The 15,397-nt window shown below is 51.4% G+C and overlaps 3 protein-coding genes across 3 annotated transcripts; all 3 read right to left on the bottom strand.

Annotated features, from left to right (window-relative positions):
• Nucleotides 1-435: 435 nt before the first annotated feature.
• BKA67DRAFT_514335 (family 1 glycosyltransferase) lies at nt 436-1,915 on the bottom strand (the record flags this gene model as incomplete). The annotated part of the gene is made up of 2 exons (XM_046097641.1): nt 436-1,643; nt 1,729-1,915. 2 exons carry the CDS (start codon nt 1,913-1,915, stop codon nt 436-438), a joined length of 1,395 nt encoding a protein of 464 aa, XP_045960734.1.
• A 1,168-nt stretch (nt 1,916-3,083) lies between these two features.
• BKA67DRAFT_158186 (uncharacterized protein) lies at nt 3,084-7,678 on the bottom strand. Its single transcript, XM_046095152.1, has 2 exons — nt 5,305-7,678; nt 3,084-5,247 (listed from the first exon to the last, which is right to left on the bottom strand). Exons 1-2 carry the CDS (start codon nt 7,506-7,508, stop codon nt 3,303-3,305), a joined length of 4,149 nt encoding a protein of 1,382 aa, XP_045960733.1. The 5' UTR covers nt 7,509-7,678; the 3' UTR covers nt 3,084-3,302.
• A 2,339-nt stretch (nt 7,679-10,017) lies between these two features.
• Nucleotides 10,018-14,272, bottom strand: BKA67DRAFT_552150 (uncharacterized protein). The gene has a single exon (XM_046101813.1). It carries the CDS (start codon nt 13,987-13,989, stop codon nt 10,291-10,293), a length of 3,699 nt encoding a protein of 1,232 aa, XP_045960732.1. The 5' UTR covers nt 13,990-14,272; the 3' UTR covers nt 10,018-10,290.
• Between the last annotated feature and the right edge of the window lie 1,125 nt (nt 14,273-15,397).

Here is a 15,397-nt window from a genome sequence, read left to right as displayed (position 1 = left end):
TCAACATGGCCCAATCAAGCTCGGCTCGAAACCCGGACAGAGGCCAGGTATTTTGTTTCTTCAAGATCGTTTGTCAAAGGTTGGCTTGCAAGTTAGTTATGTCTAGGGCCTGGCGAAGACACCAAAACAGTCCTGTCAAACATCAATCTTCCTTTGCAAATGCATGCTCCGATTACGCACAGCTGGAAGGCTGCCACCGACCGCAGGGAAGCTTATCTCGCCTTTGAAAGCCATCGGCGAAAGCACTTCCCGTGATTCCGTGGATGAGCGCCTGGGACTCGCATATCATACCGAGCCAAGGTTATGTGCATGTAACACCAAGCCGAACGCTCAGCACGTGTGTGTTTTGGTCTAGAGGAGGTAGGTAGGATCGCAATCCACTTGACGTACAGATACATTTGTTGTTTTGTCTTGTCCACTATTTGATAGTGCTATTTATCGACTCATACATACAGCAAGAACAGTACTGAAAACAGCACCGACGAGGCCAATGCCAACCAGAATTGGGGCATAGGAGCCCGGTTTAGTCCTGATCTTCAGCATGTCGTCACAGATGTCGTCTATCCGCTTCGCCATCTGCACGTCGCCAAAGTTGTTCTTGACCCGGGAAACCCCAGCCTTGGACATCCGTGCCATATCGTCCTCGGACAAGTCATTGAGGACTTTATCCATGACTTCCGTCCAATCGTCTACATTGTTCGGCGACCTGAGCCAGCCCGTCTCGCCCTCAAGCACAGTTTCGGTCGGACCCCCCGTGTCAGCTGCCAATACGGGAACACCCGCGAGCATAGCCTCCAGAGGCACGATACCAAAGTGTTCGTTGGCCGGTGTGTAGACGAGTAGTTGCGTTGCGCTGAGCAGCATCTCCTTCAGTAGATTGGGTACGGAAAGCAGGAAGAGAACCTGAATATCAGCAGGAACCTGCAGAGCAGTAGTGATGGTCTTCGTAGTCATGCTGCTGAGACCGAGGGAGTTCGCCAAGTCGACCAGCTCGTTGTGATATGCCACATTTTCGGGCACACGGTTGTCGTATCCGCCGGCAACAACGAGGCGCACACCTTCTCTGGCTTCCTTGCTCAGCCCGGCATAAGCCTTGATGGCCAGTGCCACATCCTTCTTGCGCTCGAAGCGGTTGATGCTCAGTAAGAATTTCTTGCCCCTCCACAACGGCCTCCCCTCCTCAACTTCGGTGCTCTTCTTGGTCTTGGTGTCCACACATGGGTACACGGTTTTTAGATCCCTCTTGCCGGCCAGACCGGGCCACGTCTTGGTCACGATGCTCTTGGTAAAGTTGGAGTTGACGGCAATTGCGTCGGCAAAGCTCATGCTCCACTGCTCCAGCCAGTCGAAGGGCACACGGTAAGCGCGCTTCCACCATTTCTGGCGGCCTTGAGCGAGCAGTAGGTCGGGGAAGTGGCAGTAGAAGAAGATGCGGCCGCGAGGGTAGAGGTATTGTAGAAGCGGCAGGCCGGCGCTCAATTGGTCAACGAAGAAGAGTTCAGGTGCTAGCTCGGCCAGCTCAGAGGTGAAGTAGATCTGGATGATCAAGTGCAACTGTCGGAGGATTGCACAGAGGATGCTGAAGCGCGACAGAACGGAGGAAGGCACCATGGTGTCTCCGCGGACCCGAACGTCGAGAGTTCCTACGTGTGGCCGGCTGTCAGTTCTAGGACTCGTCTCAGCCAGCTCCCGGATCTGGCAGTGGGAGGGTCGAACGAGGGAACATACCATCGCGGGCTTCATCAAAGCAGTGGCTGGGGTCGCAGTGGCTTGTGAAAACGACGACCTTGTGTCCACGGTTCTGCAAACCGACAGCTGCATCGACGACGAGGCGCTCTGCACCGCCAATGCCTAGATCGGGATGCAGGAAGACAATCGTCCTGCGCTTGGTGTCTTTATCTTTGTTCTCTGCCATGCTGCCTGGTGCGCCATGCATGCTCCAGCTGAGTGAGTTGGGCGACGGGGCTTTGGAAGCTACCGGCAAGTTGGAGCTGTAGTTTTACTCTTACTTTCTGGCCTCTTCAGCCCTACCGAGTACAGCCCCGCCATGCCCTTGACATGCCACGACATGACGCGGCGCGTTTGGGTTGTGGCCCCTGACAATTATTGACTTATCGGGGCGTTGTCACAGCTCACATGCCCTTTGGCAATTTCACAAACAAGAACAAGAACAAAAACCCGCCTTGTTCAATATGATCCGCGCTCATCGGGACTCTCACAAGATTCAACTTAGAAACGCTTCAGTCGGTAGTTCACAACTCAAAGGTTACTACATAGGTTAAGTAGGTATGAATGATAAGAATGTTCAGGACTTATGATTTATGATTTTAGTCTAGGTAGTTAGGAGAGTTAGACTGTGGGGTTGGGGGTTGGGGGCCAGGTTAGTCAGGCCTCAGCATGTGCCAGAGCCACAGCCGGCGCTAGTCTAGGCTAGATCTTGCATACATATCCTACCACATGGCACATGCCAACCCCGGCCGAATCAAGTAACCTTAGTATAGTATAGTCCAGTATAGCATCCAAGGTTCGCGCGGTTACTGGCAACCTGCCCATGCTCAAAGTTGTCTGCATCTCCTTTTGGGAAAATGGCAGGCCTATCGTACCAACGACAAACGTCTCGTCTGCCTATCAGTATCCGCCCGGGCTCTCTTGCCCCCATAACACGACCTTCTACAATACCAGAAGTGGACACACCGAAAGCGACACCGTAGTCCTACCGGTAATAAACGACAAACTATGGCATGTTGCACGATCTTCATGGTTATAATTATTACCTGTACCACGCCGTCAACGTACAGTCCATTCGAAATTTTCAGCCAAGTGTCAAAAGATGTCTTGGGTATGTTAACCAGGCATAAATTCATTTTATCTACCAGTCTATCTGTAGTCGTGAGGAGGCCGTGATCGCGTTGAGCTCCTCTGTGCAAGACAAGAGTCGCACATACAATCTACCAATGTTGAAAATAGGCCACCGTCGCAGAACTGGCGACAACGCCTAGTCCACTATCCTTTCTAGTGTAGACATCGGTAGTCGTCTACCAAAGAAAAACAATCTCATATCGTCGTCAAGGCCGAAGAACAATAAGCAACAAGCGACAGTACGCCTGAGACATGCATGATCAGGGGTATTGTTTAGGAAAAGCCGCGAGAGCCCCCAAGCGCCGAAAGTAAACCGTAGCAGACTCCTCATAATCCAGTTTCAAATGCAAACCAAGCCAACTCCTGTCTAATGACACAAAGCCCCCAAACTGTGCAAAAACGGTGCTGAAAGTCCATGAAGCTAGACATTTTTGCCGAGTCCCTCAATCGCTGGCAGAATCATAAATGTTCTCCATGTCGTCAAACTCCTCTTGACACCTTCCCTGCCGGTAGTGGGATATCAAACCAAGCTCCTCCCTCACTTCTTTCTGGATGCGGAGGAAGTATTCTTTGAGACTACGAAGGCCGCGCAAAAACCCACGATCAGGCTCATCCGGATACCGCGGTGGGCAGGGATGGTCCCTGACTATGTCGTTGGGGGTGACGCTGTTGGCAAAATCGGCAATTTTGAAGTCAATTTCCTTCTTGCGGCGCCGTCTTCCCCCTGATGCCTCCTCCGTGTCCGTTGGGAAGTCAGTCGTCGAATCATCAATGATGGCATCGTGCTCATCCCCGGGGGTATCCTCGTCGTAAAACATTAAAAGACTAGCCGCGTAGAAACGATAACCCCGCAGGCGTTTCACAGTAAGCTCAAGCTGGTTGAGCTTTTGAATAATGGTTGGAATGTGTCGCAGGACGCTCGAGTCATCAATACCGTTAGAAAGGAAAAGTCTCAGGGCATCTTGAAACTCCTTTCCAGCCTTGATGTCACGACCATAGTACTTGTCCTTAAAGATATATCTCTGTTCTTTGGCATCCCAAGTTTGCAACCCACAAACTCTGACGCCAAGCTCCTTTGACGTTGTACCTGCGCACTTACGACGCTGCGACTCTTGTTTCTTAGTGGTGGCATCAACACCATACTGGCGCGTGCCCATCTTCAAGTCCATGATGCAAGGATGCTTCATACCTGCTGTCAAATCTTCCAAGAGTAGGAAGAATTTGATAGATTCTTGCTGAGTTTGTGCCTCCTTGGGATTGACCGGGCGAGTAATCTTCTTGAGCTCCATCGCCGGACTGGAAAGCTCAGATGGTGCAACCGAAGAAAAGGATGATTTTGGCAGTGTGATTTCTGTTGGAGGGACCTGGTCCATGTCTGTAGGTGTCAGGTTGGTTCCTGTGGTTGCGCTGATCGCACTTGCGTTGGATGGTGACAGAAGACCCTCGGCATCTCCTTTGTAACCTGCATCATCCACTGTCTCAAAGTATTTCAGATCTCCACGGGACCCATCGACGTCTTCGGGTTTTCTCCTCAGGTTCGTGCCCGAGTATCTGCGCTTACGCCGCTGATGAGGAGGGAAGTGTTCAGCCAGTGTGTCAGGCTCGGGAGCACTAGTACCTGTGACATCTTTGACTTCTTCAGCCCCCTCAACCTTGAGTTTGCTTTCATCAGGACCAAGATCACTCTGCATCTGGGGGAGGTTAGGACTTGACCGAAGAGGACTGGGTCCATGCGGCCCTTCCGAAATTCCCTTCGTCTCAATTCGTGGGGAAGGGAGGTCGGGATCGGCGGTGCTGGGGCGAACAAGCTGTTGTCCTTGGACAGCTCGCCGAGCAATCGTCCTTGAATGTGATGCTGGCTTTTGATGCTTCTGGACAGGAACCGGTCGTTTGAGGAAGGCATCATTGAAGACCTCGTTGCGCAGACGCTTGTTGACAGTCGTCGCACCCCAGCTGTTGGCGTGGCGAGATTCAAGATCCGGTCGCTTGGCAAGTGTACCAGGGACAGTGGAATCTTGATATCTATTTGCATCGACAATGTCCTCCGCTACAGCCATAGATACACTCCTACCGCGCTGAGGCACTTCGGGTGAAGCAGGTCGCAAAAAGCTTCTTGGCAAGATATGCTGATTGTCCACAAAAGTCACAGTCGGAATCTGCATCTGCGATGACTGCATTGACTGACTAATGATCCTTCGATGCTCCTTGTTCTCTTTTGAAGGCTCACTTGAGGCTTGTAGGATGTCCAACCGGGTTTTCCCATCACTGCCCAATACATCGATATTCTGAATCAAAGACTGCTGCTCCGTCACTGAGCCCTCATCCTTCTTGATAACAGAACGTCGCCGCGGCTGCTTCTGAAATGTAACATTGAGCACACCGATATACCTGCATATCTATTAGTAACAGATAACACCGGAATGAACGTCAGGAAATATGACTAACCTCGGTAAAAATGGCAACAGGTCGCGATGGTAACGCTCGATGTTTTCGTAGAACTTGTTTTCACTATTATTCAATTGTTTGCAGACTGCGCGTTTGGAAAACCTCCACAAAGTTGTGTGGCCACCGACTTGGTGCTTGTAAGGAATGAGTTCAATGGCCTCCACAGGTCCCTTGGGCTCATACTGATGATCACGTACGTGGTCATCATAGTATTGAGACACCGGGCGTGATAGTCTACCTGGACCAGTGTGTGATTTCTCGACAGGGGTAGCTTCTTCCTCGACTGCGAAGTCGTCACCATTATGAGTCAAAACAGCTTGATTATGATTTTCAAGGTGGCCGTCAAGACGTTGTTCTGCACTCCCGTCTTCGGTCTCTGGCTCATCTGCCTTCACAAGCCAAGGACTTACATCCTTCACCATGGACTGGCGATGGATTGGAAGTGGTCGTCCAGAGCGGCTTTCTGGCTTGGCCTCCGGAGCCGCTTGATGGGGCACGAAAAAGGCCGATGAGATTTTCTCCTCACCAGAATCATCGCACTCCTCTGGCGTACTTGCAGCCACGGTCGCATCTGTCGATTCTTTCAGTATTTCATGGTGGCCATTAGTTGTTGCTGGGCCTGATGACGATTCTTGATCAGCAGGTCTACTGTCACGTCGTTCGCGAATTGGCGACAGCTGTCGAGACTCATCGTGGTCTTTCTGCTGCGGGTTGATACCAAAGTAATCAGTAACACTCTTCTCCTCAAGAGGAGATTCCACGGCTGAGCCGGTGGATGGGTAGGCATGGTCGGCTGAAAGTCCCATAATGTCTTGGAATAGCCTTGGAGAGGGCGAGGCAGGCTGGATGACATCTGCTCCCTGCTTCTGATTGCCCTCATGCTGATCTTTGTGTAGGCCTAACTCATCTTTGCGTCTGGCGTCCTTCCGTTTGCCCTTCTCATCGGGCAAACCCTCCTTGAAGAATCGGAGACTGTGACTGGCCTTCCGACTACGTGTTGGCTCAACACCGGCAAGTGCTTCTGTAATGGATTTCTCAACCTGACCAGGCTCGGCGCCGGCCAAGTCTCCCTTACCAATCGACCAGGCCTTCTCAGGGCCGACTGATACTGTGCGCTCGGCTCGCCAAGTCCGATACTGTATGCGGGGATCAGCCCCCTTAGTATCTGAGGCTTTGTTGTTTTGTTGCCCAATCATGCCTCCGTGATGTGATAAGGCGGTGTCACCAATATTCGCCGAGCTACTGCCGTCAACGTCGAGTTGGAGGGTTCTAATCTCCTTCTCGGTACGCTCTAGTGATCTAGGTCTGTCCTTGGTGCCATTGAGCAGACTTCGGTAGCCGTCGACCGTAACGGTGGTGCTCGTTCGTCCTGGCATCTCGACACTGGGGGAATGGGGGGTTTCTGGGGTTTGAAGACCAATTGGCGAAGTACAAAGTGCTGCCGCAGTAGTTGAAGCAGACGTCACTTGATCATGTGAAGGCACTCTCGGTACTAAGGGTACGCCCTCACCCCGTGAATTCGTCTCATCATGAGAGTCACTGCCGACTTGAGCGGTTCGATAATCATGTGGTGCCTTTGATGTATTGCTTGGGGAGCCCCCAAAGGAGTGCGATGACCTTTGCTCGGGCCGGCGAGTCTCGGATTGTGATGGGGAGGGCAAGCTCGGGAGGATGCCCCTGGCGGAAGCAAGAGCTTGGGATAACAAAGAGGGACCACTAGATCGCAACGTAGTGATGGGAGGACGGGACTTTTTATTACTGCCCTGGTCGGCGGTAGACGGGACGGCAGGGTTCGAATATGCATGATTGGATTCTGGGGTACCTAAACCTAGCACCTCGGACGGCGAAACAGAGACATGCGCCGCTGGGTGTGGAGGGAGAGATAAAGGTACAGGTACGGGGTCCTCAACAGAATCAATCACTAGAGAAGAAACGATAGCATCATCATTCGTGGTCCCAGTCGCGGCATCCACACCTACGTCCTCATGCACAATTCCAGGGGACTGGGAAGGGGACGTGGACGTGGTGGCCCAATTAGCTGAGCCAGGAGACAGTATGTGCTGTGCTGGCTCTGGCTCTGGTCCCGGCTTCACGTCTGGCCGCGGTTGTTGGTGGTGATGGTGAGCCACCGATTCTGGCGGAGCAGGAGAGCTCAGCGATGCAGCGGGTGCGGCATTTTCGAGCTTACTAGACGGGCTGGACATGAGGTGAACATCTGGCGAGTGCTGCGAGAATGTGGGTGAAATGATTCGCAGTCGTGGGCGTGGGCCAAAAGTACAAGGACGAGCTATGGTGGTTGGTGGTCGAGATCGGAAAAATTAAGGTAGAAATGTGGTATCGGTGGTAACGCACGTCAGTCAGAGCAAGGTCAAAAGGTACTTGTTGATTTTATTCGGTGGCGTCCTGTTGGTTAAGTACCTTCTGCCCTGCAGCGATTGCCAGTGGGAATTGCAGGCCCATCGGGCCCAAATCGGGCCCCGTTATCAGCAAGAGAGAGGGGTGGTGGACACCTTTGCGGTACCTACTCCTGCTGCGCTACTGAAAACCTGCCCTAACGAGTTAGAACTCCCCGGCATTGACAAGTCAGGACGCAGGAGACAGGCTTTAGAAAAACTTGACAGCCCTGAACAGATATTGGAAACATGGGGAATCGCACTAGAACACTGATCGAAACCGCAGGCCTCCAATTATCAAAGAATGGTCATCCAAGTGACCTTGGACAATTCCACATATCGCCAAACACGCCTTCGGCTGCCGTTTTTGAAGACGAAAGTCCTTTCGTTTGATAACCTGGAAATCGTCAACGACCATGTGCTCAATCGCACCCACGGTCAAATTGAGTTGACGCTTCCATAAAAACCTTTGTCACATGACACCATTAATCAAATTTCAACGTCATACAGCCCCGCGTCCGTGCTAGATCTTCGCGATGTGTCAGGTGCGTATGCGGCATTGGACAATTCCTCTGCCATGGTCAAAGCAGATAGTCGCTTGTTTCCCTGCGGCTTTGCGCTTACATCGGTGAACGTGCAACCGGATACAATCGGATTGCTTCCCCGTGCTAGGCAAATGCTCTTCAACAATAAATCCAATAACCAACCTGCGAACGATGTTGTCGGTTCCCACCTGTCATCGGAAACCAAAGGAACAGGAACAGGAACAGGCAAGGATCTTCCGCTCAAATCTGGAGCTGACTGATAGCCGTCTTAACCGTGCTCATCCTAGTCTGCCTTCTCATTTACAATACACCCAGCAGCATTTTACATTTATTTGAATAATTACGATACAAGGTACGGGTACTTGGAATTCAATATCAAGGTTACAGAGTTAATGCACCCCGCAAATCCAGCTTAAACCAAGCTTGCTTTAGTGTTCAGAACCTATTTTCCCTACATCTTGTTGGCTCGTTACACTTCTACTAATATAGTCGACTGATCAACGCCTGTTCCGGAACGACCACGTTGCAGTCATCTTTCGCCTGACAGGCCATAGTAGAGAAGCGGTGACAACTCCCAACAAAAACATCAACAACAAAACCACCCGAGTCTCACCTAGCCAGGGGCATGAATCAGCCTTTCCGTCAAACCTCTGGCACCGATGATGATGGCAGGATCGTGCAAATCGATTCATCTTCACCACACAGTCCATCTGCCGTCTCTGATTGGTCCACTGACGATTTAGAGTATTGCTTAAGCGATAGCGTGGAACTGTGAGCTAAGGCGAGCTGCGGTGTGATATTGCGTTTGCTCAGTATAGCGCCACGCCTCATTACTGTATAGATAACTCAATCTACGTAGTTCTGGCGGTAAGTACATACCCTGTCGCCTTATCTGGGGTAGCTGGAGACCATGGTCAAATCTCTACCACCGGCTACGGGACGGCGCGCCATGACCGAAAGATACCAGAGATAAGAGAATGGTGTTACTCTATAAGACATTTAGCTTTGACCAATAGTATGTGCGGTACAAATCAGGTTCTTGTGACTCTGAACCTCAGACCGTGCATAGCATGCAAGTTTATGGAGATGTCTTGAAGGCCAATCAATCGAGAACGTGGACACTGACAGACCATGGACTTCTACCGGCTACGCGCAAGTAGATATTCATCTGCGCCAAACACCGTGAAAACCCACTCCTCACCACTTGTGCAATCCTGGTTTTAAGAACGTCCGCTCACATGAGCCGCTTGAGAAAAGTTCGGCTCAAGATGCAAGTTCGCCGCCATTGGCTACTAAATCTCCCATCAAGTGCGCCGCCGTGAGAAGATACCATAATACTTTGCAGAGCCGCAACCTGATGCGCCTAGCGTACCTCTACGGACGGCATATCTGGGGGGGAGCGTAGTTTGTGTGTTCTGATCAACCGCGACTCACGGCATTCAGGCTCGGCGTAATAACACATGCGAAAACTCAAGCAACCAGGCATAACCTTCTTACAATATGCGATCCTTGTCTTGGGGCCTGTCATGGGCAGCGGAGTAGTCGTGACCTACCTGGTCCTGAGGTCCCGGTCCTGGGCACGCTCAGGCACATCATTGACCGAAACTCTTTTGTTCCCGGTTTGTGACGATTAGCTCCTATGCCACTGAGCCGCCTCGGCATCATAGTCCAGTCGGTCGTCGTGAATACGATATTGCTCTACTATGGCTGAAGAAATGAAACTCGTTGAGTTGGAGCGTGAGATGCTTGCGTTGAGATGATAGGAGCGCGTAAACTTGGTTAGAACTTGGGGTCGCGTATATGTCATTGAACAAAACCTATCATTCTATATGAAGCAGTGTGATTCTAGCAACTGCTACCGATGCTGAAGTACCTCATGCCCGTCCCTTAGTTCAACCTAGCAATACTTGTACCAGGTGAAAATCTCGCAGGACTTCTATCGTAGCTCGTAAAAAACAAAAAGAAGGAAGAAACAGAAAAGGGGGTATCAAAACGCTGCACTTCGATCATAAGATCACCTTTCTGATGATTCACTAAATTTTCATTTATCAGAGAGAGTCCCAGATACTATTGCCAAACAAAACCGGGCTGCGCTCTCGCCGCTGGTTCTCTATTCCATCGGCGGTTCCCCTCTTGTCCGCGTCGTCTACGTCCCAGCGTGGATTGAGGAAGTCGTCAAGATTCTGGAGCACGTCGGCAACATCGTCAAACCCCTGGTTCTGGCTTTCAGCACGCCATGGCGACTGTACGTTTATAATGCTGGGCTGTTCATCTGCTGGATCTTGCGCTTCATCAACTGCAATATCAAGTCTAGGCTTAGATGCTAGCTCAGCTGCCGGTTCCGGCCCATATTCAGGCGTACTTCGCAGAGTGAGATGTACATCTGCATCCCTGAAAGCCTGTGCCATCATGCCAACCTCTGGGCTCATGAGTTTCTGCTGTGACTCGCTAGGCAGCAGACCGGTTGGGAATCGAGAATTGGGGGTATCCGGCTCACTTGTAATTTTCTCTCTCGTGATATCAAAGTGCTTCCGGAAATGGTTATCAACATCTTCATCTCCTGCATCAAGTGCTAGTTGTGGTGGAGGAGAGGCCACTCTTTTAGCAGTCAAGCGAACAGGATGGCTAGGCGTATCAGGGTGATCATCTTCGTCGTTTAGGGAAGCGAAAGAGACCCGTAGATGAGATCGAGGTCGTCCACTAGAACGTAGACTTGATCGAACACTGCTCCAGGGATTGGCGTTTGTAGCATCAGCAAGAACCTGTGTGCTCGGCAAGCGGTCACCTATAAGCCCCGGCTGTCTGGGATAACGCCTACGTTTCGGTGATGGACTATTGTTGAATGTCGCAAAAGTTTTGATCGACAGCTGTGGCTCCGGGGTCGGCTGATGGCTGTCGACCTGTGAAGGTGTAGCAGGCTGACCAAACAGTCCAGAATATCTTGTTTCCTTAGGGGCAGATGATGCTGGATCGACGCTTGAAGATTCAGAACTACGACGGTGTTCTACGTTCGATAACCTTAAGCCGTTGACATAGGCACTTGGAGGTGGCATGCTTTGTGACGAGAATCCAACTAGCCGTTGGTCAGAATATACGACGTGGTTGTTAGGATCATTCCACGGGCTTTGTTGGTCTTCAGACAGTTGTGGCAAGGGTTGCGGCGGCTCGGCTGTCAAAGATTGCTGTAATTGTATAGAGTTTTGCAGGCCGACAGTCTGACCTGAGCCTTCAATTGTTTGCACCCAAGGATCTTGTTGCGATGCGCGTACGCCGAGCTGGTATGTTACATCTGCTGGAGAACTCGCAACGCTGATAGGATGTGAACAAGGCACCCACTCCTCCTCTTCCACTGGCTCTATTTTGATTTCGCAATCATCAGCCGCGCAATGACTCTGCAAAGCAGTAGTATGCTCAGAGACTTGGGTGTCATCCTCCTCTTGCCCAAGGACAGGCTCAATTTTGATGTATGATGGTTCTGGTTGTTGAACCTCTTCAACATGAGCTCCAGGAGCCTCCGGCAGCGGACCATCAGCGCCAAGCAGCCATTCGGCCTGCGATACGGGGATTGCGACTGCCGAGGTTTCGGTGCTAAAGATATTGTCTTTATGGATCGAGACAGCTCTGGGATGTGAGTTCTTGAGACTCGCCATATCAGATGCTTCTTGAGGTGTAAATGAGCCATAGTATGAGTTTTGACTAGCCAATAAGGTCGTCTCTGCAAGTGCAGTCCAAGACCCAGCTTCAGCATGTTGTTGTGTCTGTTCAATGTTGCCAGACTTATCAGTTCCAATACTTGGACCTTCGAATATCTTGCTCCCAGGTCCAGTGACAAGTTTCACATCTCGGTGATGTATTGCAGGCTGCAAGGACGGCTCGGCGGCCTCCAACCTCTCTTGTGGTTGTGTTGGATATTTGACAATTTCAAGTCTTTCAATTAGTTCAACTCTATAGCCTGGCGTGCTTTTGTCGGCATCGATTGGGTTTCCAATGAGCGTAGATCCTTCGTCAAAGATGACCTCTGACGAGAAATTAGGGGCCGAATCTTGCGGACACGGCCTCGTAGCTTTAAGAACTATTTTTGCCCCATCAAGATGTGGGTTGCAACCCTGAATGATAGTGTTGAGTTTTCGCATAGTGTCTAGTTGTTCTTGATCGGTCCCTGGATGAATATGTTGTTCTGGAATTGTTGTTCTTTCATATACAGGAGTCTCCTTCGATGCTGATGGCTCTTCCATGATCTTGATAGCAACGCTTGAAGCACGTGTCGCCGTGAAATTATGTCCTTCTCGGTATAGTTCATGCGCAATATGCTCCGAGTTCAAGTGGTCAACCAAACGTGTATTGGCGTTACTGCGCGCTTCGTGGGCCAACATAGCGTGCGGTTCTTCGCGATTCTCCTGCATCTCATGCTGCACACTGATTGATTCTCCGTGATCTTCTGATTCGGGAGTTCCGGTCTGAGTCGGCTGGGATTGTTGCTGCGCGGCGTTCTCTTTGCCGACTTTGGCTGGCTGAGGCTTCAAGTTGCGCGCCTTGTAGTAGAAGCTCTGATCCAGATGGCTCTCAAAGCTGATATCGCCCTGGTCCGAGTCCTGTATATGCTTCACCTGCGGCCCACCCGCTGGCACCGGTATCCCAGCAACAACGTTCGAAGGAGATGCATTTCGGAGGTCTGGCATTTCCGATATTGACCTTGTTCGAGCAGCAGAGGCGGTAACTATACGTGGGCCGTCGGAGGACAATGACCTTGGTTGCACGTGAGAGGTATGACGACTATAACCTCTAGATGCCGGCCTTGATTCCTTGTTTGAAGGCTTGAGAAACGCACTCGCTTTGACTGCCACTTTGTAGGTACGAGGTTTCGGGGGGTTGTCCTGGATGATGCTCTTCGTCGCGGACGTAGAAACCGGTTGCTGAGTCACTTGAGCAGGCCTTGAAGCTGGCGTTGTTCCCCCAAAGCTTTGGCTTGCCGCTATACGGAGTTGCGACGGCCTCACAGTCTTGACAGTTGGTATGGCGGGAGTGGCTCTGTCCGTTGACATGGGAGCAGCAGACGGGGTCGGGGTAGACGAGGTTTCGAAGGATGTATTATCGGCCCTCCGGCGTTTGTGAAACTTGGTCCTTAACCATTCATTGCCTGCCGGTCGTTTCGGAGTTGCGTTCGCATCCGCTGCTTGTCCTATCCCATCATCTGGTGCCCAAAAGTCGTCTCTTGCCAGAACATCGGCAGAAACATCTCTAGCCCAGTCTTTGATGCGTGATCGAGCTGCGGTATCAAGCTGAGGGCAATCGGTGAGGTCCAGTTCCCGATGGCTATCTGGACTGGGGAGATGGCATTGAAGAGAGTCTCTGATGACCGGTGTCTGGTTCCTCCTAGCGCCAGCCATGTCCGGCTCGATGTGTATTCCGTCGAATGCGTCGCTGGCTACTCTTGCGGGTGGCCCTTTCTGTATACCGCTCGTGGTAGGACCCTGAGCGGGTGCGGACTGGTTCTTGGGGAGCCAGGGGTTTCGCCATCCGGACGCATGGTCGAAAGGCCCTCGCAAGGCGGCGGATAGTAGCCTCGGGCGCTGTCCGCCGAGATATTTCAGGGCGTGGTGCTCATACCGCAAACGTGTTGCAACCCTTGCAGGCTGGCTCAAGGCTGCATCAGATCCTAGGCAAAGAATTTCCTCATTGTCGTCGTAGGCGGCGCAATAAACGGGTTCCTCACCGAGGAGTGTTTGTTTGCCCCTAAGGTGCTCCATCCCAGTGACATTCAGCACTGTGGCATCAAATCGGGCGAGCTGGGTAGATTGATGGCATTATTGTCAAGGCGTCTGAAATCGGTCTGTAAATTCTCACCTCAGACTGAAGACGGTCAATACGCACGCAACTACTGTAGGTTAGGAGAAGCCTGGTTGACATGTGGGTGCGGATGTGTGCTGCTCCACTTTGAGAGTAGAAGCCATGGATTTGAAGTGGAACAGACTGCAAGAAGGTGGTGCTCGGCCAACGCGTTTATGTTGCATAGTGCTGGACGTGAACGCGTGAAAATGGCGTAAAGTGGTCAAAGTACTTGGCCACAGCAAGTGGATAAAGCACACAGAGCCATCACCCGTACCACAGCTTGCTACGGCCAGTAATAAGTTTTCGAGCTCATGGTACGAGATGTGTTGGAGATGATGGCTGGTGATCTGTTCACCTTTTCTTTGTCCCCTTTTTATTTTATTTTTATTTTTAAATCCTTCTTATTTATTTATTTATTTCAATTCTTTTGCTTTTCCCCTTTCCCTTTTTTAATTCCTTCCGATTGATTGCTTCGGTGACGAGCATAACTGTCGACGGTACTGTGTATGTAGCTAAAAGTAGATTTGGCCAGTGCATTCTCGCGGGGCACATTTCAGCGCTGTGGCTGCCGGAAATTTCAAAAGCAGGGAAGTGGTAACCCCCCAGCTCGTCGCCCGTAGCAACCCGCATGGCGATCTAGCTTGAAATTGAAGGCAGGCTCATGTTGATTCCACTTTGGAGCCGCGTGCGCCAACTCGCGACTTGTGCTTCTACTCCGTCGAGCTGGGGCCGATTCTCCATTGAAGAGCCGCATGCATTATCCATCATCGCTTAACACCTGATCGGCATTGCACTCCATTGTAGTCAGCTATTGCTGTATACTTCACCAGCCTATACTATGCGATTTGTCTTTGCCTTCTCTACAATCGCCAAATTTCAAGTGCTTGGGCGCCCATTTTCATCTCCTCTCATCCACGACCCCACACCACCTTCCAAGTGTACATAGTGCTGTAAACAATACCAAGTATACTACATATCTTGAGCCACTAACCATTCGCGGCGCCGCAACGACCTATACCTCGCTCGCGTCGAGGAGTGCTCAAGCCCGAGCCCGAGCGCAGTTCAGGCATTTCTGACCACCACAACGCATTGATGCTGCCGACGATTCAATACCAGCGCATATTTTAGGCACAGCTTCTCAAGCCCCAAGCCATGGCGAACGCCTGGCTCGATTCGCTATCCGAGGACTGGGTTTCTCAACCCAGATCCGACCACTCCCAGTCACAATTGCCTGTCTTCTCAGATCCTCGGGACAGCTCACGGCACGACATATCCCTCGGGCCTGTGAGTAAGATACCACGCCCAACACAGTCACCCAAAAGGCCG

Source organism: Truncatella angustata (assembly GCF_020726525.1).
Source record: "Truncatella angustata strain MPI-SDFR-AT-0073 chromosome Unknown BKA67scaffold_2, whole genome shotgun sequence".
Lineage (NCBI taxonomy): Eukaryota > Fungi > Ascomycota > Sordariomycetes > Amphisphaeriales > Sporocadaceae > Truncatella > Truncatella angustata.
Note: the sequence above shows the minus strand (reverse complement) of the source record. Positions and strands in the feature narration are given on the sequence as shown.

Excerpts from the sequence above, each read along its gene's own strand:
- BKA67DRAFT_158186 (XM_046095152.1), bottom strand. The coding sequence starts at position 7,508 with ATGTCCAGCCCGTCTAGTAAGCTCGAAAATGCCGCACCCGCTGCATCG. Across the intron at positions 5,248-5,304 it reads CTGTTGCCATTTTTACCGAG|GTATATCGGTGTGCTCAATG; the intron begins GTTAGTCATATT and ends ATAGATATGCAG.
- BKA67DRAFT_552150 (XM_046101813.1), bottom strand. The coding sequence starts at position 13,989 with ATGGAGCACCTTAGGGGCAAACAAACACTCCTCGGTGAGGAACCCGTT.